Genomic DNA, 25,661 nt, shown 5'->3' on the forward strand with positions numbered 1-25,661 from the left:
GACCCCACTCAGATAACCTTTCTGTCCGATTTGGCCCTTCCGGTAGCTGCCCAGCCTTTACCGCAGGAAGGGGAAGGGGCCAAAGCTGGTGGGGGAGGCGGGGCAGGAAGGGGGGAAACTGTGGTCAGAGAGTTGCTGAGCACAGCTGTGGGGAGCCGTCTAACCAAGTGAGCGTCCGGATCCCAGCTCTGGTCCCTGATCCACTGCCTGAGATGATCCCTTTGGTGCTGCTGCTGTTGCTGCTTCTGATTCAAGAAGCCGGTGAGTTAAAGCCTGGTGGGGAGTGCTGAGGGGAAGGGCATGGATCTCTGAAGCCTGGAGAAAATGGATCAATTCACCAAGTCTGTATGGGTGTAGGGTAGAGGACGGCTAATGGACGCAAGTGTCTCTGAGGAGGCAGCACCGGTGCCTCTGAGGGAGGTTTTTGGCCTTTGTTCTGCCCCATCTCAGATCCTTATCTGTGGTTCTCGTGTTTGGTGCCTCCTTCCCCCCTTCCCCCTTTCAGTCCCATTTGACCCACCTTCTGGGTTTCATGACACCAAAATGGACCAAGAGTAATGGTACCTCCCCATGTTGCCCTTCCTTCTTTCCTTTGGTCTGAACACCCCACTGGAGGGGACGAGCCTCCCCGATGTCTGTGACGGAGAGTTACTGGTGCAGCAAGCGAGGTGGTGAGCTCGTGACTTTGTGCTTGGCATTGGAGCAAAGAAGTGGATGGTAAAAGGGCCTCTCACCTCCCGCAGCCTGGTGATCCCCATGGGGCAAAACGGGGAGACAGCAGCCCTTGTTGTTGGAAGCTGGAGCTGGGGAGAACCTTTAGCAGACATCTCAGACTCTTCCCTGCTCAGGAACCCTGAGGATTCTTTGTGATGTTTTACCATCACCGACATGTCTACGGGGAATTGTAGCGTGATAGTAGACTCAACTGCTCCTTCTTTGGTGAGAAGGAAACCAGAAAGCCTCAGGTATCCTAAGTGATTTTTTTAATTTATCGAGGAAAGTGGAAAATAATGGGAGAGTAAGGAAGAAGCTCAGACCAGTACGGTAGCCTCGTTTATGTCAGCAATGGATGTTCGGACACCTGGTCTAGCTTTCCTTCCCTGAGGATCAGCGGAGGCTCCAACCCCTGGGGAAATGGACGCTTTAGCCATGGTACCTTCCATTGCTTTGTAAACTAACGTACTATCTAGCTGAAATGTTGAGGACGTTGTGACACAGAGGAAAGATGCTCTTGGGGTCAGGAAGATGGCTTCAGAAATACTGATGAGCTTAGACAAGTCCCTTATATTCCCACCCTGCTTTCTCATCTACAGAATGGGTATAACATAAGAATAGTCCCTCACAGGCTGGTTTTGAGGTTCAAACCAGATTGGGTATAAATGTTACAAACTTTAAGGCACTCTATGAAATATCAGTAGATTGTTGCAATTTCGTTGCAATTCCACATTTCTCCAAGTCCTGGCTCTGTCATTCACCTAATGGTCATCCATTCTGGTACTGGGGTCTGGGGAGCCCCAGGGATTAGAGACAGGAAATTAGTTTTTGTTCCCCGTTATGATGCCTATTTAGAGCAAAGAGATGAAGTCAAGGATAGAAGATGAACAATAATAGACAAATTGCTCCCTTCCTAGCCCTAGCCCCAGTACAGATATCCTTCCTGTCCAGCCACATCAGCCACAGGTCACAGGACTTAGTAAGAAATACTCCTGTGGTTTCTGAGCTGAAGCTGTCACTGCCTTTCTCTAGCCCTACCCTTCTGAGCTGAGGTTTTGGGTCTCAGCCCAGTGAGCACTGATGAGTCCCTGGGGGAGAATTGTGCTCAATGATGCCTTAGAATTCCACCATTTGTAAGAAGGAAAAGGTCCAGGGGAAAGCCTGGGGATTCAGGAGGGAACTTAAGTTCCCCCTCCCTGTGTAAATTACTTACGTTATCAAGTTTGACAGAAATGGTTTTAGACTTATTTTTCCCCAGTGGGTAAAGAAAAAATAAATTTAGAAAGTAAAATGAATATAAAATACTGATAACAACCCACAAGCAGGAGGCAGAGAGATTATGTATTTCCAAAGCCATGACTGAGGTTCCCAAACTTTGCAACCTGGTAATCAAGCAACTGGAATTTATTAAGGACCGATTCGTGCCAAGCACAGTGCTAAGTATTACGTATAAGAAGACAAAAGTGAAACAATCTCCATCTTAATAACTTATATTCTATCAGGAGACACATGGTACGTGTATGAGGTGCAAAATTTACAAGGAAGGCTTTTGCGGGGAGGGTCGTAGTGTCTGTGAAGGCAAGGGAGGGGCTAGGAATCGGGAAAGGCTTCATGTAGGTGTTCTCATTTAAGATGAGTCTTGAAGGAAAAGCAAGGATTCCAAGAAGTGGAAGTGATGAGAGCTTTCCTGGCAATGGGGACAGCCAGTGCCAAGGCCACGGAAATGGAAAATGGACTATTCATGCGTGAGGAAGAGTTAAAAACCTAATTTGGTTGGAACAAAGAATATGTGAAGGGGAATAATGTGTAAGAAGCCTGGAAATAGGTTGGAAGCAGATTGTGAAAAGCTTTCAGTGGCAAACAGAGAAATTCAAATTTGGTCCTAGATATAATAAGGAGGCTCTGCAATGTTTTGAATTGAAGAGTGACATGATCAGTCCATGTTTTAGGAAAGTTCATTTAGTGGCTGTGTGGAGGATAGATTAGAGTGGGGAGACCTGAAATGGGGAACACAATTAGGAAGCCATTTTAATAGTTAGGTAACAAGGGTCTAAACTGGTAGTGAAAGAGGATGGATGTAAGAAATAGTGTTGATAAGACAACAGAAACAGAAAAGAGTAGTTTGTGGGAAAAAATAAGTTCAGCATTAGATATATTGAGTTTGAAATGCTTATAGAATATCTAATTTGAAATGTTTACTAACCAGTTAGCAATGTGGATTGAAGTTCAGGAAAGAGAATAGAACTAGATAAATGAATATGCTAATTTTATTTAGTGTTTTAAATAAAAGACGATTTTTTAAAAATGGGGATGATTCAGAAGCAGCTTGTGTCATAGTGGATTAGAGTCCAGCTTTTGGCATATCCTAGCTTTGTGACCACGGGCAAGTCAATACTCAGTGATCCAGGCAACTCTCTTAAGACCATATATTACAGAGGAATTACTGACCTGTAATTGATGAGAAAGTTTTACACTGATAAAATCATGGGTATCTAACAAAAATAAAATAAAATCCCTGCTCATTCTTCCTTAGATGATATGTGTAAAAGTGTCTTGAAATAGAATTCAAAGCACAATGTAAATATATAAAAACAATAATTAATAATAATATGACGTAATGAAGTATACACAGAATTTTAAGGGAGACATTGATATAGTCACAGAATTTGAGAGTTGGGAGAGATCTTAGTGATTGATCTGGTCCACCTTACCATCCCCCCCCCAAAAAAAAACCCTCAATTATGAAATACCCCACAAGCCTCTGCTAAGATTATCAAGGAGAAGGAACCCCTCACCTATTGAGAAAGACCATTCCACTTTTGCACAACTCTAATTGTTAAGTATTTCTTCATATCAAGCCTAAATGAGCTTCTTTGTAATTTAGACCCATTGCTCCTGCCTCTACCTTTCCTAATTAAGCCTAATCCCTTTTCTACTAGGCAGCTCTTCAAATTCTAATGGACAGCTATTATGTGCCTTCTGAGCCTTCTCTCAAAGTTAATATACCCAGTTCCTTTAGCAGATGTCATATACTCAAGGTTGTTTGTGGGCTACTTTCTGGATCCTCTCCAGTGCTCATTAGTGAACACAATACTTCATATGAAGTCTAATGAAGGCCGAGCACAATGAAACTATCACAGTCCTTTTTCTGGCAGTAAAAAAAAAATCCTCTTTCTGGAAGAGAAACCTGGAAGTTCCTCCATGAAGCACATCACATCGACCTTTTTGATTGCTCTATTCCATTGTTGATTCATATTAATCCCCTTAAACCTCCCAGATCACAGGTCTCCCCCCATCTTATACTTGTGAAATTGATTTTTTTTGGTACCCAAATCACAGGACTTTACATTTATCTCTGTTGAATTTCATCTTGTTATTTTCAGCCCAATGCTTGAGCCTATGAAAGTTCTGTCAGTGTGCTAGCTCTTTCTCCCAAGTTTATCAGTTGCAAATTTGATGAACCATCTATGCCGTTATTGATAAAAATGTTAACCACATTTTAAGTTCTGCCATCTAACCATTTGTGAATGAATCCATCTGATTATATTATCACAAATCCATCTCTCTCCATCTTTTTAAAAGGGGTAATAAGATACTTTAAACTTTGCTAAAATCTAAGGGAACAGAATTTCCTTCATTTACCTCTGGAAAATTGAAATCTTCATCACTATTGTCTCGTGCCTTTCAACTAGACTTGTGATCTGTTTTTCCCAACTCTTCATTTATTTCCTCTTTCTAAGTGGTTTGTAGTATACTCCAGTGACATCATTTCTCTTTCTCCCTTCCTTGACCTTTACCCAGATATTTTGAGTCACATTTCCCCTCTTTGGCTCTTGAGTTTCCTCATGAGTTTATGTAATTAATATACAAATTTACCTCATTCTTCCCCTGCCCCAATAATAATCCTATTTTCTTTAATATTTCTTTAAATTTCTTTAAATAAGGTATACATACAAGAAGTATGTATTCTAGGACTGAGATTATGTTGATAATGTTGATGATAACTGATAATAATGATAATGACTAATGATAATAACCGGTTGTAGATTTCTGGGATCTGACCACACATACTCATTGGGGTCATCCAATCCCATCCTGCATTTTTTAAATTTAATTTCTTAATCCTTAGCTCCATAGAAATCTAATGATATGTTGGCTAATTTACTTCTCTTCAATAAAATTGAAATCTCTCCTAACTTAATTCAAGTCTCTCATTGATTCATTAAATATTACTTATTCAATGAACTAGAGAAACCTTTCTCTGAATAATTGTTTCTTCATTCATATTTAAATATAGCTTAAAGTATTAAATATATAATTTATTAAGGAATAGAATTGATAAAAATCATAAAGACAGATATATAGCTATACATAAACTATACATATAAGCATGTACATATAATGTATATGTGCACATGTATATATGTGTTCATATTGAGACATTGTATAAACTATGCTATATACATATGTTATAGGATTTAACATAATGATATAGTAAATCAAATAATTATGTAATTTCAAACAATCATATTAACATACTTAATATAATAGTACACTATAATATATGTATTATATATTTAGATAGTTAATTATGAACAGTATATTATATACTATATATCATACTAATAAAAATATTCTAATGTGTTTTATTAACATCATGATATTTATCATAATTATATATTTTATTACATTAGTATATTGTATTGTTATATATATTATATTGTATAAATGTATATGCTATATATATTATATTAAATTGTCTTATACACACACTCCAGACTAATTTCAAACTCTAAAAATATCAATAGTTGACTCCTCTGGAAACTTAGTACTTCTTTACTCAAGGCTTCTCAAGACACACATTCTTTTAAATCCTTTTTGTACGATAAATTGTTAAACTGCTTCTTCATAAAAGATCTCTTCATGTTTTTCTTCCTGGGTGTATTTTCTTCAGCTTCATTCCTACAAGGACAGGAACCATCTTTCCAACTGTCTTCATAATCTTTCCACAGTTTATTAAGAACATATTTCTAAATAAAAATAAACAAATATAAAAAAGCAAAAAAAACTACACACACACACACACACACACACACACACACACACACACACAATTTCTTTGACTTCGTAGGGAAAAACACCTGCAGTACAAACTTTTGAAAGATCCTCAAACATGTTAAACACATACCTCTCTGACTCATTCCAAAAGGGGCTTCCTGTCCAATCACTTCTCACCTACCAATTCAACATGCTAATCTGTTTTTTTCTCAACATTGCATTTGCTTCTACCTTTTCAAAAAGACCACAACCATTTCCCCAGGTTTCAGAGGGGAAACTTTCAAAGCAGAATTTACAAAAGGCAAATTACTACGTGGCCAAAGGAAAGATCCAGAAAGAGTTCTAAGTGAATTTGAGGAGGGTTAGAAATCATTTGTCATCAGGGAGGATTAAGGAAGGCTTCCTATGAATATTATTGTTCTGTAAGAAATGACCAGCAGGATGAATACAGAGAGGACTGGCGAGACTTACATGAACTGATGCTAAGTGAAATGAGCAGAACCAGGAGATCATTATACACTTCGACAACAATAGTGTATGAGGACATATTTTGATGGAAGTGGATTTCTTTGACAAAGAGACCTGAGTTTCAATTGATAAATGACAGACAAAAGCAGCTACACCCAAAGAAAGAACACTGGGAAACGAATGTGAACTATCTGCATTTTTGTTTTTCTTCCCGGGTCATTTATACCTTCTGAATCCAATTCTCCTATGCAACAAGAGAACTGTTCGGTTCTGCAAACATATATTGTATCTAGGATATACTGCAACATATCCAACATATAAAGGACTGCTTGCCATCTAGGGGAGGGGGTGGAGGGAGGGAGGGGAAAAAAAAATCGGAACAGAAACGAGTGTCAATATAAAGTAATTATTAAATAAAAAATTAAAAAAAAAAAAGGAAGGCTTCCTATGAAAGGTTAACACTTAAGTTGAGAAAGAGTGCAACAAGAAATTAGGGTTATATAGCATTTGAGTTTTCAAGTAAAGGGAAACTTAAAATGACAAAACCAGTCTCTGACACCTAAGGTCAAGTTCCTAAATCTTTTATATTTCAATTTCTTCATTTGTAAAATGGAGATGATATCTGTAGCTTTTATCTCATAAATGAATGTGAGTAGCAAATGAGGTAATATATGTACAATGCTTTGCAAACTTTTAAAGTGCTGCATTAATAGCTCCTATTAATGGTCAAACATGAGAAGGAGAGTATCTTGGCATTAGGAGCAAAATGAAATACAGAGGGAAAAGGGTACAATATCAGAGCGAATGAAGTTTTTGAAAGAAAGCTGGAAAGGCAGGTTGAAGCCAGGTTAGGGAGGTTCTCAAATGCCAGGCTTGTATTTCACTGGATGGGCTAAAAAAGGGAAGAAGAGGGGAACCTTTGGAGCTTTTGAAAAAGAAGAGTAATATAATTGACATAAAATATTTGAAAGATCATTTTTAGCACATTTGTGAAAGATGAACCTGGGAAGGAGAAAATCTTAGAGAAAGGGAGACCACTTACAAAGTTACTATAATAGCAAAGGGGAGAGTTAAGAACTTGGCTTGAATAAAGGTAGTTACAGTATCATTTAAATTGAGGAAATGAGTGTGTGGAAGATATTCTCCCTTGTGTATATGGACATTTTAGTGTTGAAAAAAGGTATATATTCTGATTTTTCTTCAGATTGAGAGAGGTATATAAAGAATATTTGTGTGAGGAAACCGATCAAATCAGCTTAAGAAAACACATGACCTTTTTTAGTTAGATAAAATTCTGAGGAGAGAACAGAATACACACACACACACACACACACATATGTATATGTATGTATGTACACAATTTTTTAAACATTCTTTTCATTTAACATTTTGAGTTCCAAATTCTCATCTCTCCCCCAACATCTGAGAAGACAAGCAATCTCATATCAATCATATGTATAAAAGCATGCAAAACCTACTTTGCAGTAGCCCTTTTTTTAAAGTAAGAAAAATAAAGAAAATAAGAAAATTATACTTCATTTTGTATTCAGAATTCATCAGTTCTCTCTCTGATAAAAGTTTTTTTTTTTATCATGAGTTTTTTGGAATTATTTAGCATCATTTTATTGATCAGAATATCCAAGTCTTTCACAGTTGATCATCATTACAACATTGCTGTTACTGTGCATGTTGATCTTATGACTCTTCTCACTTCAGTTTGCATCAGTTCATTTAAGCCTTGTCATGTTTTTACTGAAATCACCTTCATCATTTCTTATGACACAATAATATTTCATCACAATCATATAGTACAAGTTATTCAGCCATTCCCCAAATGATGAGCATCACCTCAATTTCCAATTCTTTGCCATCACAAAAAGAATTGCTATAAATACTTTTGTTCACATAGATCCATTTTCTTTGTTATTTGATCTCTTTAGGATATAGAACTAGTCATGGTAATGTCTAGTCAAAGGGTATGTATGCATAGCTCTTTGGGGCTCCAAATTATTCTCCAGAAAGGCTGGCTACTGTAGAGGACCACAGATATTGGGGAACTCTGAGCAAAACATACTTGAAGCAAAGATACAGCAGGGTGTTGACTCAGTGAGATTGATGAGATAACGGTTCTTTAGTTCATATGTACATAGTACTTAGACTCCAGACTTCAGACTCCAGACACTATCCCTGACCATCCTTTCGATGACTCTCCTGCTAAGACCAAGGCCCATCCAGAGACCCTCAAGAAAGCTAGCCTGGACATTACCAATTCACTATTCTACCAGCAGTTCTTTAGTGTACCTATTTTTCTCTCCTCTTCAACATTTGTCAAAGCTATAAATAGCTTTTATTTCTTCTTTTGAGAACTGTCTATATCTTTTGACTGTTTATCGATTGGAAATGTCTCTTATTTTTATAAATTTGGCTCAGTTCTATACTGAACACATATTTGAGAAACTAGACCCTTAGCAGAGAAACATGCTTTAAAATGTTTTGATATTATTTCATTCTCTATGCTTTTATTTAGCAAAATGTGATTTCTCTGATTCTTTTAATTAGGCCTACTTTTGCTTTTGCTTTGTCTGAAACATATTAGTTTCTCAGTTTCCCTTTAGTTTAACTTTGTGGGTATCTTTCTGTTTCAAGTATGTCTCTTGTAAACAATATATTGCTGGATTCTTGTTTCTAATCAGTTCTGCTATCTACTTCTGTTTTATGGTTGATCTTATCCCATTCACATTCACTATTATGATTATCCTCCTGTTTCTTGTTTCTTCTTTATCTCTTTTATCCTGTCTCTTCTAAAAAGTCAATTTTCCTTTCTAACCATTGCCTCCCTTAATCTGTCCTCCCTTTCATCCTTCTCCTTCTTTATTTTATGCCCTTCACTTCCCATTTCCCTATGGGATAAGCTAAAATTCTCTCTTTCCCCTTTCTTTCTTTCCTTTTTTCTTTTCCTTTCTCTTTGTTTCTTTGTCTTTCCTCCCTCCCTCCCTCTCCCTCCTTCCCTCTCTTCCTTCCTTCCTTCCTTCCTCCTCCTTCCTTCCTTCCTTCCTTCCTTCCTCCTTCCTTCCTTCCTTCCTCCTTCCTCCTTCCTTCCTTCCTCCTTCCTTCCTTCCTCCTTCCTCCTTCCTTCCTTCCTCCTTCCTTCCTTCCTCCTTCCTCCTTCCTTCCTTCCTTCCTTCCTTCCTTCCTTCCTTCCTCCTCCTTCCTTCCTTCCTCCTCCTTCTTCCTTCCTTCCTTCTTCCTTCCTCCTTCCTCCTTCCTCCTTCCTCCTCCTTCCTTCCTCCTTCCTCCTTCCTCCTTCCTCCTTCCTCCTTCCTCCTTCCTCCTTCCTCCTTCCTCCTTCCTCCTTCTCCTTCTCCCTTTCCTTTCCTCTTTCTTTCTGCAGCTCCTAAGTGTTAAGTGATTGAGGCTGGATGTGAATTTAGGTTCAAATCTACTGCCCATATCCAGCTGCCCTAGGGGTAAACTAATATTGAGGAAATTGAAGGGATTAGAATAGCATGTGGTTAATTGTAGATATTAAGTGAGCCACACTGACTCCATCTTGTGATTTAATTCTGGAAATAGTTCAATTCCCTTCCTATTCAATTATGGGTCTAGTTCATATTATGTTTTATGAGAAAACTTTATTCGATTGTGGGAATTGAGAGGAAAACTTTATTGAATTGTTCCACATAACCTTGTGTGATTAGGAAACTTGACCATCTCTATCTGTGTTTAGAGGCGCTTAACTAAGGACACAAGTTGTACTAATCAGAAAACTGGTCAGATCCAAAGACTGATGCAAAGAGTTTTCTCAGGATTGTACATCTCAGTGAGGCAAGTGATCAATCAGTCATTGTTTCCAAGTTCCTTTGTTTACAGATACTCTTTTTCTGAATTCAGGGAACTGCACCTGTTTGCTCTTCTCCTCCCAACTTGGAAAGTCCCTAAATTTTCATCCATTTAGAAATCAGTTTATCTAATGTTGTGTTGTTTTCTTTTAATTAATTGGCCTTATTTGATTAATGTTTCTTTCTTTTTTTTTCTTTTTTTTTGCTGAGGCAGTGAGGTTAAGTGACTTGCCCAGGGTCACACAAATAGCAAGTGTTAAGTGTCTGACATTAGATTTGAACTCAGGTCCTCCTGACTTCAGGGCTGGTGCTCTAATCACTATACCACCTAGCTGCCCCAGATTAATTTTTTTTAAAAAAAACGAGTTAAAGGTTGTTTCCCCCTGTACTGGAAGTCTGGTCCTGCTTTGTTAGATAATCTGCATTGCTAAACAAATTGATATGCTCAGGAGATCAAACTTTTATATTCTTAGTCATCTCATTTTTCACCTGCCACAAGGCTTTTTAAAGATAGCCGTTCCATATTGTCTTCTTTTATGTCTTGCTCTTCTTTGTCATCATAGTAGTTTTTGATGGCCAAATTCTTTTTTTGCATTTTACCTATTTTTCAGCCTATTTCTTGACTTTGAACTTTATTTTAAAGTTGGACTCTGCTCACTAGCAGGTGGTAAGGCACTGTGCGGAATTTCAAGCTTGTTTTGTACTGCTATTTTCAGAGATAGTTCTTGGGGTTTGGAAGTTTTCAAGTATTTACAAAGTAGTGTGAGCCCAGGAGAGATATAGTCCTTGTTCTTAATCCAGCAAGGGCCCGTCATCCTTGGAAGCAACAAGTACTAGTGCTCCTCTTTGTTTTGGAACTGTGACCAGGGCTCCTGTTTCTTTTGAGACCAATTACTAGTACTTCTCTCTGCCTTGGAATTTGCAACCCAGAATTGTATTTGAACAATAGAGTTGCCCGTCAAAACCATATGTATCTAGTACATAGGGTACAGGATACAGGGACAGCAAAGGGTCCTTGTAATCTCTTCTGATCAGTTGTTTAACCACCTTATCATCTGAGCTGAGAGATCTCGAAGCTGTTGCTGCTGATATTTTGCCACTGCCACTTGTGTGGGTTCTGGACAGACTTAGGAAGTTAAAGACTGGATACCTTTTGATTTAGCAGTACTATTTCCCAAAGAAATCATGAAGGAGGGAAAAGAACCCACAAATCAAAAATGTTTGTAGCAGCTCTTTTTGTGATGGTAAAGAACTGGAAAATGAGTAGATGCCCATCAACTGGGGAATGGGGGAATAAGTTATGGTATATGAAAGTAATGGAATATTATTGTTGTGTAAAAATATAAACAAGTTAATTCTAAAAAGACCTGGAAAGATTTATATGAACTGGTGCTGAGCAAACAAGTAGAATCAGGAATATAGTATACACAGTATATACAGCAAGATTGTGTGATGATTAGCTATGATAGATTAGTTCTTCTCAGAGGTTCAATGATCCAAGGCAACTCCAATAAACTCTGGATAGAAAATGCCATCTGCATCCAGAGAGAGAACTATGGAGACTGAATGTAAGTCAACACATGGCATGTTCACTTTCTTTTTCCTTTTTTTTCTGTTTTTTTTTTCCTCTCGTGGTTTTTGTTCTGATTTTTCTCTCCCAACATGATTCATGAAGAAATGTGTATTTAAAACAATTAATGTACATGTATAATCAGAAAAAGAGAAAACAATAAAAAAGGGAAAAAATAACCAAACAAAAAAAAGACTTCTCCTGCCATTCTCTTGAGTTATCACAGGCCAGAAAAAATCTCTCATCTCTACCTTTTGTTGGCTGCACTACTCCTAAATTTTATTTAAGATGTTATTTTAAAGTTGCTTAGAGGGGAATGTTGGGAGAGTCGGATAGAGATGGCTGTCCCTAATCCATCATTTTGGCTCCCCTCAGATTGTTCTGAAGCTTGAAAAAGAACTTCTCAGATAAATATACTGAGGGAATCTGTCTTTACACTGTAAAGAGGGGAAATGAAGATTATGGGTCAGTGTGCTTCATAGACTTCTTCACATATAAAGTGTCAAAGGCCATATAGCTAATAAACTATAAATCAAATAGCTGTTTGAGGACTAATAGGAAATTATATATAAGAATTATTTTGCTCATGCTGACAGAAAAATGGACTTTTTGAGTCTCATACCATAAATTAAAAAATGTCACTGCTTATGAGTAGACCTAATTCAGGTATCAGAAGACAAGAAGAAGAGTAGAATGTTGAAGGAGACTTGATAAAGACAGAAGCAGAAAAAAAGCAAGAACAGGAAGTCATAACATCTATACAACAGATGGCAAAAGGATAATGATAACATATACTCAATAGAAAGCAAAAGCAGCGTAGCAGAATAAAAAGGTAGGAGACTGTCATGTGTGGCTCATAAGGTGGCAGAATAGACATCTCTAGCCTCTTTTTTCCATAACTTTCTCCAAGGGAGACTTTCATTACTGTCAGAAAGGAAAGCAGGAAGTTGGGGCCAGAGATCAGCACTCTGTTCTCTTCAGAGAGAGGAAGTACTAGACTAGAAGTCAATATTGTTAAATATTGTTTGTCTAGGGGAATATGGTCAAGTTTAAGCTGACTTTTGATTGCTTTGTCATTTTGTAGGGAAGGGGAACCCAAGCTCTCTATTCAAGACTAGAATCTTTCTCCACCGAATGCTAGTTCCACATTGAATAATGAACAAATAGCAAAGAAACTCATTTATCCACATCTTAGCAGAATAGAAATCAGGGAGGGAATACTTGGGGGAAAATGCCAGATAACATAGAGTAAAAGAGCTCTCCCATTGGAATCAACTTGACCCATCTCAACCAACCTGTATTTCACCCAAGGAAAAGCTTCCCAAAGTTTCTAGATTATTAGACAGGAAATAGAGAATGAAGGAAACGTGTATCTCTTCTCATGTCTTCTCAAAATCTTTTCTTTCAGCAATCTGAAGTGGAATTGGGATCTTCTATCTTTTCTCTCTAAATTGTAAGGCAGAAACACATGAAATAACTCAGTGCTAGAAAAAGAATTGAAGCTTGATGATTCCTTTGATGGATTCCTAAAGGGAAAAGTTTCTCTTGAAAAGTCTGGAAGATGAATTCAATGGGGACTTTTTCTTGGAGAATCTACTTCCTGAGAACTGAAATTCTTACCTCTTGACAATTCCACCTTACCCCTCACATAATGAAGTGCCTTCATCTCTACCAATAGGGAGAAAGCTTTATATGAATGGGATTTAGGATAGAGATTAGAGCAGGTTTCATACATGAATTTGAGTCCTACATATGGAGGGATGTGCATATATGAGGGGAAGTCAACATTTGCTAATAGAAATCATGAGTAGGAAAATCCATGTCACCAATTCTGTATATTGGGATTTAATGTCCAGGGTCTTTTAGAGAATAATTTGCACCATGAGTCACTTACTGAGCAAAGCTATTTATTTTCTACTCTCACATTGCTAATGTGATGAGAAGTACATTTAGCAAACAGCCACTCTTGGCACAGTGCTAAGAAAAAATTAAGCTCCATCAGTAACAAGTAGTTCTCAAGATAGAGAACTGCCACATTTCTTTTAATCTGGGGTCCTGAATAGTTCCTCACTTTCAAATTGTTGATAATGATAAAAACAAGCAGCCTTTCCCCAGCTAGCTCTTCAAATAGCATTATTCTGTTTTGCCCAATTAGATCTCACTAAAACCATGTTATTGTCACAACAAAAAAGATGCAAAATAGATGTTTTTTTCCTTGCTCAAAGCAAAAAGAGCAGTCAAAGATAACACAGGAAAACCATTAAGAAGCTTGTAATCTGTTCGGCCGGACAATTTTGCCTTCCTCCAGCCAATTAGCTCTCACTAAAACAAACTAAAACTTACTAATTAGCATGGTTTCTGCAACCTGTCAATTTTAATCCTTGACTGTATTCTATCTTCTGCAAGCAGCTTCTTTCATTGTCACCTGTGCCTTCTATCCCAGACTCTTGAAGTCAAATTTCTCCCTTTCTTCTGTCTTCAACCAGTCATGGCTCCTTCAATCTTCTGCTCCTCTTGTCTTCTGATGCTTCAAATAAGGATCTCCTTATAAGCAGAGACCATTTCTTTCTTTCTTTCTTTCTTTCTTTCTTTCTTTCTTTCTTTCTTTCTTTCTTTCTTTCTTTCTTTCTTTCTTTCTTTCTTTCTTTCTTTCTTTTTTTGTATTTGTTTGATGTTTATTTAACTGTATGGCCCTTTTTAAAAATTAAATAACTTTTTATTGACAGAACCCATGCCAGGGTAATTTTTTATAGCATTATCCCTTGCACTCACTTCTGTTCCGATTTTTCCCCTCCCTCCCTCCACCCCCTGCCTCAGATGGCAAGCAGTCCTTTACGTGTTAAATAGGTTACAGTATATAACTAGATACAATAAGAACCGAACAGTTCTCTTGTTGCACAGGGAGAATTGGATTCAGAAGGTATAAATAACCCGGGAAGAAAAACAAAAATGTAAGCAGTTTATATTCATTTCCCAGTGTTCTTTCTTTGGGTGTAGCTGCTTCTGTCCATCTTTGATCTATTGAAACTGAATTAGCTCTCTTTATCGACGAGATCCACTTCCATCAGAATACATCCTCAAACAGTATCGTTGTTGAGGTATATAATGATCTCCTGGTTCTGCTCATTTCACTTAGCATCAGTTCATGTAAGTCTCACCAATCCTCTCTGTATTCCTCCTGCTGGTCATTTCTTACAGAACAATAATATTCCATAACGTTCATATACCACAATTTACTCAACCATTCTCCAATTAATGGGCATCCATTCATTTTCCAGCTTCTAGCCACTACAAACAGAGCTGCCACAAACATTTTGGCACATACAGGTCCCTTTCCCTTCTTTAGTATCTCTTTGGGGTATAAGTCCAGTAGTAGCACGGCTGGATCAAAGGGTATGCACAGTTTGATAACTTTTTGAGCATAGTTCCAAATTGCTCTCCAGAATGGCTGGATGTGTTCACCATTCCACCAACAATGTATCCAGTGTCCCTGTTTTCCCACATTCCCTCCAACATTCCGCATTATCTTTCCCTGTCATTCTAGCCAATCTGACAGGTGTATAGTGGTATCTCAGAGTTGTCTTAATTTGCATTTAGCAGAGACCATTTCTAAGTTATTAACTTAAATCTCAAAAAATTTCATCTTTCTGTTAACAATCCATATGTAATTTTCTTTTAATCCCCAAACAGTTATTTAATTTATAATTTTATCAGCTACATGGTTCAAAACTCTGAAAACAAAGGCATGCTAATGAGCTTATGGACCATAGTTCCCAATTGTCATTGTTTCCTCAGTCAGCTCTCTGCCTTCAAACAGGTTCTTTCAGTACATTTTACTAAGGAGGAGTATAGACATATATCTGGGAAACATACTAATGAACAAATTTGCTTTTTTTGACTATACATTTGTTATAGAGACTGGTTTTTTTTTTTTTTTTTCATTGGGAGGGAGGGAAGGAGGAAAAGAAAATAGATTTCTGTTTAGAAAAGAAATTTCAAAACCATTTTATTAACAAGCTGATTTGATCTGTTTTCCTGCACAAATGTTGTTCTGTTCCTTTCAGCAACCCAAAATCCACATGTGAAAGGGAAACACCTTACAGATACAAGTATAAGGCTGGAGTCAAAATCTTTTTGCCCCACTTAGCTATGTTATATTTCAGTCAGTCAATTAATATTTATTAAGGGCTTACTATGGCACTATATTAAGCACCGGGCATACCAAAAAAGGTAAAAGACAGTGCCTGTCCTCAGAAAGCTCACAACCTAAACAGGATGGAACACATCTTGATTACTAGGTGTGAACACTTCCGTAGGTATGATAGGAGATATTTGACTTGGTTAATAAACTTGGTTATGTTTTGGGATGGAAGCAGGGAGATAAAATCAAGAACTCATTCAGAACTTAGTGTATTTAGATGAACCAGCAAAGAGAATATGTTCTCTTTTTTTTAAAGTAATAGATTTTTATTTTTAAAATACATGCAAAGATAGTTTTCAACATTCACCCTTGCAAAGCCTTGTGTTCCAAATTTTTCTCCCTCCCTTCTCTTTATCTCCTCCCTTAGACAGCAAGGAATCCAATACATGTTAAACATGAATAATTCTTCTATACATATTTCCACAGTTATCGTGATACACAAGAAAAATTAGATCAAAGAGAGGAAAAATGAGAAAGAAAACAAAAAGCAAGCAAACAACAACAACAAAAGTGAAAATACTATGTTGTGATCAACATTCAGTCCCCATAGTCCTCTCTCTGGATGTAGATGGCTCTCTCTACCACAAGTCTTTTGGATTTGGCTTGAATCACCTCATTGTTGAAAAGAACCATATCCATCAGAACTGGTCATCACATAATCTTGTTGATTACCCACACCTAACACCATATATATTTCGATAAGGTCAAATTGGATTCATAATCTAGTCATAAATATAATGATCTCTTGATTCTGCTCATTTCACTCAGCATCAGTTCATGTAAGTCTCTCCAAGCCTTTCTGAAATTATCCTGATGATTGTTTCTTATAGAACAATAATATCACATAAAATTCATATGCCGTAACTTATTCAGCCATTCTCCATCCACTAAGTTTCCAGTTCCTTCCCACTATAAAAAGGGCTGCTACACATCCATTTAAAACTCAGCAAGCATCATATGTAATGGTGATAAACTGCAACTATTTCCAATAAGATCAGGAGTGAAACAAGGTTGCCCTCTATCACCATTACTATTCAATATTGTTTTAGAAATGCTAGCTTCGGCAAAAAGAGAAGAAAAAGAGATTAAAGGAATTAGAGTAAGTAATAAGGAAACCAAATTGTCACTCATTGCAGATGATATAATGGTATACTTAGAGAACCCCAGAGAATCAACTAACAAACTATTAGAAATAATCTACAACTTTAGCAAAGTTGCAGGATACAAAATAAATACACATAAATCATCAGCATTTTTATACTTTCCTAACAAAATCCAACAGCAAGAGATACAAAGAGAAATTCCATTTAAAATAATTGTCGATAGTATAAAATATTTGGGAATCTATCTGCCCAAGGAAAGTCAGGAACTATATAAGCAAAACTACAAAACACTTTCCACACAAATAAAGACAGATCTAAGCAATTGAAAAAATATCAAGTGCTCTTGGATAGGAAAGAGCAAATATAATAAAGATGACAATATTCCCTAAACTAATCTATTTATTTAGTACTATACCAATCAAACTCCCCAAAACTATTTTACTGACCTAGAAAAAATAACAAAATTCATCTGGAAGAACAAAAGGTCAAGAATTTCAAGGGAATTAGTGTGTGTGGGTGGGGAATCAAATGAAGGTGGCCTAGCTGCACCAGATCTAAAACTATATTATAAAGCAGTGGTCATCAAAATGATTTGGTACTGACTAAGAACAAAATAGTCAATGACTATAGTAATCTAGTGTTTGACAAATCTAAAGATCCCTCCTTTAGAGATAAGAACTCACTATTTGACAAAAAACTGCTGGAAAAATTGGAAACTAGTATGGCAGAAACTAGGCACTGATCCACACCTAACACCATATACCAAGATGAGGTCCAAATGGTTTCATGATCTAGTCATAAAGAATGATGATATAAACAAATTAGAAGAACATAGGATAGTTTACCTCTCAGATCTGTGGAGGAGGAAGGAATTTGTGACCAAAGAAGAACTAGAGATCATTATTGATCACAAAATAGAAAATTTTTGACTATACTAAGTTAAAAAGTTTTTGTACAAACAAAACTAATGCAGACAAGATTAGAAGGGAAGCAATAAACTGGGGAAACATTTTTACATCTAATGGACATGATAAAGGCCTCATTTCTAAAATATATAGAGAATTAACTCAAATTTATAAGAATTAAAGCCATTCTCCAACTGATAAATGGTAAAAGAATATGAACAGACAATTTCAGATGTAGAATTGAAACTATTTCTAGTCATACGAAAGTATGTTCCAAATCATTATTGATCAGAGAAATGCAAATTAAGACAACTCTGAGATACCACTGCATATCTGTCAGATTGGCTAAGATGAAGGGAAAAGATAATAATGAATGTTGGAGGGGATGTGGAACTGGGACACTGATAACATTGTTGGTGGAACTGTGAACTGATCCAACAATTCTGGAAAGCAATTTGAAACTATGCTTAAAAAGTTATTAAACTGTGCATACCTTTTGATCCAGCAGTATTTATATTGGGCTTATATCCTAAAGAAATCTTAAAGAAGGGAAAGGGACCCACATGTGTAAAAATGTTTGTGGCAGCTCTCTTTGTAGTGGCTAGAAACTAGAAACTGAATAGGTGCTCATCAAATGGAGAATGGCTGAATAAGATATGGTATATGAATGTTATGGAATATTATTGTTTTGTAAGAAATGACCAACAGGATGATTTCAGAGAATCCTGGAGAGACTTACATGAACTGATGCTAAGTGAAATGAGCAGAACCAAGAGATCATTATACATGGCAACAACAAGACTATACAATGATCAATTCTGATGGACATGGCTCTCTTCAACAATGAAATGATTCAAATCAGTTCCCATTGTTCAGTTATGAAGAAAGCCATATACACCAGAGAGAGACCTCTGGAAACTGAATGTGGACCACAACATAGCATTTTCATGCTTTCATTGATGTGTGCTTGCATTTTGTTTTCTTTCTCAGGTTTTTTTTTCTAGATCTGATTTTTCTTGTGCACCAAGATAACTGTATAAACATGTATACACATATTGGATTTAACATATATTTGAACATATTTAACATGTATTGGACTATCTGCTATCTAGGGGAGAGGGTAAGGGGAAGGAGGGAAAAAATTGGAACAGAAAGTTTTGCAAGGGTCATTGTTGAAAAATTATCCATGCATATGTTTTGTAAATAAAAAAGCTTTAATTAATTTTAAAATTATATATATAGAGGCGGGGAAGGGCTGCTACAAACATTTTTGCATATGTGGGTCCTTTCCTCCCTTTTTTATACAGACCCAGTAGAAACACTGCTGGATCAGGAGGTATATGCAATTTGATAGATCTTTGGGCAGAGTTCCAAATTGCTCTCCAGAATGTTCACAACTCCACAATGTATAAATGCTCCATTTTTCCTATCATTATTTTTTCCTGTCACCTTAGCCACTCTGAGAGATGTTTAGTAGTGCCTCAGAGTAGTCTTAATTTGTAGTTCTCTGATCAATGGTGATTTAGAGCATTTTTCATATGACTAGAAATGGTTTAATTTCTTTATTTGAAAATTATCTGTCCATATACTTTGACCATTTATCAATTGGAGAATGGCTTATATTCTTATAAATTTGAGTCAATTCTCTGTTTATTTTAGAAATGAGGCCTTTATCAGATCCCTTGGATGTAAATATATTTCCCCATTTTTCTGCTTCCCTTCAAATCTTGTCTGCATTGGTTTTGTTTGCATGAAAACTTTTAAATTTAATATAATCAAAATTATCCATTTTGCATTTCATACTGTACTCTAGAACATAAATTCCTTCCTTCAGGGAGAAGATGTTCTAACCAAACCCCTGGGAAAGAATCATTTTGTAGCAGGAGAGCATCTTGGACTCAGTCTCCTCCCTTCAATTCCCATCCCTTTTGGTTGGAGGAAGACCTTGGGAAGTTGAAAAACTGAAGAATTTGAAATTTTTCATTGATAGCCTAGGAATGTTCTTTAAATAGCTAGTGGCAGTGTTTATATGTTGGAAGATATGTGGAATCTTTTGTAAATGATTTAAGGCTCTATAAAGAATCTTTCAGAAAATCTATCTCACACTTAAGGGGAATACTTGACTATTCTATCAAAAGAACTTCTAGAACCTATGTGACTGCCTTGTTATACTTGGATCTCCAGCTTGAGCCTACTTTCTCTTGGACTTGCATGCTTTGGTGAGAAAATGTGTCACAGATTTTTGGGGGATTGTTTTATATTATCTATAGTCTTTTGGTGAATGCATATTTCTTTTTTTATTATAGTTTTTTTTATTTATAAGATATATACATGGGTAATTTTTCAGCATTGACAATTGCAAAACCTTTTGTTCCAATTTTTCCCCTCCTTTCCCTCACTCCCTCCCCCAGATGGCAGATTGACCAATTCATGTTAAACATGTTAAAGCATAAGTTAAATACAACATATGTATACATGTTCATATAGTTATTTTGCTACACAAGAAGAATCAGAGTTTGAAATAATGTATAATTAACCTGTGAAGGAAATAAAAAATGCAAGTGGACAAAAATAGAGGAATTGGGGGAATTCTATGTAGTGGTTCACACTCATTTCCCAGAGTTCTTTTGCTCGGTGTAGCTGGTTCTATTCATTATTGAACAAATAGAACTGATTTGGTTCATCTCATTGTTGAAGAAAGCCATGTCCATCAGAACTGGTCATCATATAGTATTGTTGTTGAAGTATATAATGATTTGGTCCTGCTTACTTCACTCAGCATCAGTTCATGTAAGTCTCTCCAGACCTTTCTGAACTCATCCTGCTGGTCATTTCTTACAGAAAAATAATTGAATGCATATTTCTAAAAAATTAATTGAGAATATCTGATTGATTGTTGTTGTCTGACAACATAATGGGAGGCACATTGATGAAGATATTAGAAAGATACCCTCATGCTACAAGGCTATCCTTGCTATGGGGATCTAACTCTGAGGAAACAAATGTGGGATAAACCTTAGTAGGGAATCCAGCCTGCCAGTGTGAAATAAAATTTGGAATAGAAGTCCCAGAGCATATGCTCATATACTACATGTAGAATTATTTCAGTGGAATAAACATTGAATACTTCACATTTGTAGAGATTTTTTTTTCTCAAGAATTTGATACATTCTTTCTCCTCTCTTGTTTCTTAGTTGAATCTTTATTTTCCATTGGATAAATGGCTTTAAATGGACCCAAGAGGACATGACATAATCAATTTACTTATCACACCTAATAAATGTGTTTTGATTCAAGAAATATACCAAGGTTAAGTGGGTTGGAATCATTGTGAACTTAAACTTATGAAAGAAATATTATGGAAATAAAGTCAATAACATTTGGTAATTGATCATATAAGAGAAAAAATGTCTATAAATTCATAGATTTAGAGCTGAAGAATCTTAGAATCTACTGAGAAGGGAAAAAGAAGAATTAATGATGACTCAGATTTTGAGTTTGGTTGACTGGAAGGATAATGGCATCATAAAGAAATGGGTAAGTTAGGAGTGAGGGTAAATTTTGGGGAAGAAGGCAATAAGTTCAGTTTTGGACATGTTGAGTTCAAAGTGCTAGAAGAACATTCATATAGAGATATCTAGCATTGTCTTAAAAACAAATATTACAAATGTTTTAACTTATATCAGATTGCTTGCTGTCTTGGGGAAGGGAAAGGGAAGAAAATTTGGAACACATGGTTTTGCAAAGGTAAATGTTGAAATGTTGCATGTATTTGGAAAAATAAAATAAAATAAAAATATTAAAATGAAAAAAAAATGTAAAATTAGAATTTGGCAGATAAGTTGGGGATAAATTAATATAGTTTGAAAGCAGCAATTAATTGAAGACAGCTAAGCCAAAGGTAGTCCATAAATATAATAGAAGGCAAGAATATAAGGAATTCAAAGAGATATGGAAAGACAAATGTGTTTTGATGCAGAATGATGTAAATAAATCAAAAGAACAGCATATACAATCACAAAGATATGGAACTCTAATTTTTAAAATCAAAGTTCACTAATCTTGGGATGGAGAACAGATGGAACACATTCTCCTCTGAGGTATAGGATATTGTACATCCTGTCTGTTGAACCAAATCACAGATGTAGAGCTGGAATAGACCTCAGAAGTCATCTAGAGCACAGCTTAAACTTTTTCCACTCATAATCTCTTTTTATCTGAGAAATTTTTATGTGATGCCAGATATATAGTTATATAAAACAGGCATACAAATCAAACATTTATTAATAATAAATCATAATTTCACCAACTTCACATTCAATTATGAGAACCCATATGGGTTCATGAGCCACAGTTTAAGAAGTTGGGATCTAAAAGACCCTTTTATTTTACAGAAGAGGAAGCTGAAGCTCAAAGAGATTTGTCAAAAATCACAGAAGTGTTAAGTGTCAAAACTATGATTTGAATTTAAGCCATCATTCTTTCTGCTTAATTGGTCTTGCTCAATTTTTATGGTGGTGGTTGTTGTTACATTAGGAAATAATTGTAGTGAAAAGATATAAAAAAACTTCAAGAAAAATGTTTATAAAATGAAGCCACGGGAATAAATGAGACTACCAAGACAGAAGGGCAGCTACATGGTGCATGTCTGAAGTCAGGAAGACCTGAGTTCAAATCCAGCCTCACGTACTTATTAGCTGTGTGACCCTAGGCAAGTAACTTAATCCTGTTTGCTTCAGTTTGTAAAATGAGCTGGAGAAGAAAACTGCAAAATCCACAGTATCTTTGTTAAGAAAACCCTATGGACGTTTTGATGTTCTATGGTACACAGGTCATGAAGAATTAATTGGGCACAACTGAACAGCAACTATCACAAGAAAGAAATGAGGACAATAGTAATGATATAGTATAATATAATAACATAGTATAACAACATAATATAATAAGATATAATATAATGATAATAGTAATGAGCACTTATATAATCTATAATGGGAGGAGTATGATGAATTACTGAAGGAGTATTTAGATAAAAGAAATAAGAAGAAGCAGTCTTTCACAAAGCCAAGAATAGAGACTCCTGGATCAAGTCAAAGGCTTGCTCTCCTACCCATTCCCCAACCCATCCTGAGGGATTGTAGAATGATAGTAAGACTTGCACACTATTAGAGAAGGAGCAAGTCTCCCTTCTCTTCCCTCTGCTCCTCCCTCAAGACCCCATTTATTGTCCCTCTGTCCCCTAAGCTCTCTGACTTTCTGACTTTCCCTTTTCAGCGGCTCTATCTGAGCCCCAGCTCTGTTACATTCTGGATGCTGTGCTATTCACCTATGGTATTGTCCTCACCCTACTCTACTGCCGCCTCAAGGTACTGGGGGGCACAGAAAGGGGTGGGATCATAGAGGAGGAAAGGGGAAAGGAAATCAGTTTTACCTAGAAGGAAGTTAGGTGCTATGTGGAGGAGAGCATTGTTTTTCTACAATGATGGCTTTCTTTTTCCCTTCCCTCAGATCCAGGTGCGAAAGACAGCAGCTAGATTTGAGGTATGGACCAACTCTACAATCCTCTACCCCTCAATACCTGGGAACTATTATTGGCTTTATTAATCTTAGCTCCAGTGAAGCTGGAAGCTGCAGAGTTTGAAGACTCAAAAGGGAAGGATGCTTAAGGTCCTGTTAGAAAAATAGTTATCTATAAGTATTGGGATTACAATGTGACTGTAGCTCCTGACATTCTCATGATCAGCAATCAGATGTGGCAAATGAGCATAAGGTGAAGGAAGTTGTGCTTATTGTCCTCAAGGGTCTCAAATAAGCATGGATGTGTGTAATTGAGTGCTAGACATTTGCTGAGCAAACCCATGTCCAACCACCAAGAGCCAATCTGATGCAGCTCTGAGCTGTGAATACTTCCCATTCACAAAGTAAGATCCCTCTCTGCTGAAGCCTTTAGAGTCTATCCTGGTTTAAATATTTTTCCAGTCATGTTAAACTCTTGGCAATTTCCTTCTTTGGCTCATTTTAAACATGGGGAATCTGAGACAAACAGGGTTAAGTGACTTGTTCAGGCTCCCACAGCTAGTAAGTATCTGAGATCATATTTGAACTCATGAAAATGAGTGTTCCTGGCTCCAGACTCAGCCTGTTATCTATTGTGTCACCCTGTCCTGGCTACCCTCTTAGTGAAAGGATTTGAGAGTCCCTAGGGTGGGGGAGAATCTTCTATACCAAGATTCCAGATTTACTGATGAGTCATAAAGGGGTGGGAATAAAAAGTGAGGAGATTTCTAGGATTTGGGATTTCTCATTTTCTATATCCTTTGTTTTCACAGAAATCTGAGGAAGTCTACACAGTAAGTGACACTTAGTGGTCCTTGCCATTATGGTTTGCCATAAGAATGGGTTAAAGGGTTCAGTTCCTTTAAGAAATTGAGACTCTTGAAAATGATCAAGAAAAAGTAAGAGTTGGAGAAGAGTGTGGTTAAAGGTACCTGACTGGATGGCCGTTGGGAGGGCTATGGTCATTTTGGAGGCAAGAGGATTGGGGAATGGGAAGTTCACTTTAGTTTGGAATGATGGTCTTGGTCCTCTGATGAATCCCTAACTCACTGTCCCAGGGCCTGAGTACCCGGAGCCAGGAGACTTATGAGACACTGAAGTATGAAAAGCCACCACAATAGAAGAGGAACTAAGAAGAGAGCCCCCAAGGACACAATGGGCCTCATCTCTCAATCCCAGCTCCCTCTACCACCTGAGCACCCTTCATCGCCCTAACTCCTGCCCAATAAACTCAACACATGAAGTATCCCCATCCTCATTAATATGATATAACGTTACTTCTTGGATAATCATCTGGCTACGTCCCTTTATTAATACATAATCCCACCTGCTCAATTTAATATTCCTGCCCTTCATTAATATGCAGAGATGTCAATGACCCTTGTTAACATTCACATAGTGACCCTTGACCACTCCATGTTATTAAAGGCTCTCCTCCACCTTTTTATATGCCATCTCCATCCCTGCCCTTTCTTTCTTCTGATAATTATGGTGTTTTGAAGGTTGGGGCTCATCCCTCAATAAAGCTGCCATGGGCTGGAGTTTTCTGTTCTGCTGGACACTGAGTATTGACCTTGATCAGGATCTACAGAATGTATCATTCGAACCATATATCAGACTGGGAAATAGGGGCAGTAGAATTGGGTAATATAATATTAAGTCATTTAGGAGATATAAATATCATCCTGAGTCAGTCCCAGAGTCCATCTATCATCCATAGCAATGTGTCTCTCTCAATGGACTGGGCCAGGAGTCTTGGAAAGCCTTGGCGATTCCCCCTGACAACCTTATCTAACATTTAGGGATCTGTAAGAGGAAACAGGATGTAGTGAAGAGAGTTCAGGACTTAGAGGTAAGAAACTTGGGTTCTGTTCCTGACTGACCCTAACTAATTGTATATTCTTGGACAAATGCCTCAGTTTCCTTTCTATAAAATGGGCATAAAAATTCAATGCTACCTCACCAGTTAATGGCAAGGAGAATGAGTTTAAATTGAGCTTTAGCTATGTAACTTTGGGCAAGTCAATTAACTCCTATTTGTCTGTTCCCTTATCTGCAAAACTGGAGATAATCATAGCACCTACCTCCTAGGGTTATTGTGAAGATAAAATAAGATAATATTTGTAAAATAATTTGTACATTGTAACACATAGTAGGCACTATACAAATACCATATATGTATAATTTTATGTGTGTGCATGTATATATTTTATTATATATTTATAGATATATTGTGTATATCTGTAA

The 25,661-nt window shown here is 36.8% G+C and overlaps 1 protein-coding gene across 1 annotated transcript; it reads left to right on the forward strand.

Moving 5' to 3' along the window:
- Nucleotides 1-135: 135 nt before the first annotated feature.
- FCER1G (Fc epsilon receptor Ig) lies at nt 136-24,955 on the forward strand. Its single transcript, XM_051998244.1, has 5 exons — nt 136-261; nt 23,133-23,224; nt 23,367-23,399; nt 24,188-24,208; nt 24,473-24,955. Exons 1-5 carry the CDS (start codon nt 213-215, stop codon nt 24,533-24,535), a joined length of 258 nt encoding a protein of 85 aa, XP_051854204.1. The 5' UTR covers nt 136-212; the 3' UTR covers nt 24,536-24,955.
- The last annotated feature ends 706 nt before the right edge of the window (nt 24,956-25,661 follow it).

This window comes from Antechinus flavipes, chromosome 4, assembly GCF_016432865.1.
Source record: "Antechinus flavipes isolate AdamAnt ecotype Samford, QLD, Australia chromosome 4, AdamAnt_v2, whole genome shotgun sequence".
Taxonomy (NCBI): Eukaryota; Metazoa; Chordata; class Mammalia; order Dasyuromorphia; family Dasyuridae; genus Antechinus; species Antechinus flavipes.

Coding starts and splice junctions, on each gene's coding strand:
- FCER1G (XM_051998244.1), top strand. CDS start 213: ATGATCCCTTTGGTGCTGCTGCTGTTGCTGCTTCTGATTCAAGAAGCC. Junction 23,225..23,366: donor TACTCTACTGCCGCCTCAAG/GTACTGGGGGGC, acceptor CCCTTCCCTCAG/ATCCAGGTGCGAAAGACAGC. Junction 23,400..24,187: donor AGACAGCAGCTAGATTTGAG/GTATGGACCAAC, acceptor TTGTTTTCACAG/AAATCTGAGGAAGTCTACAC.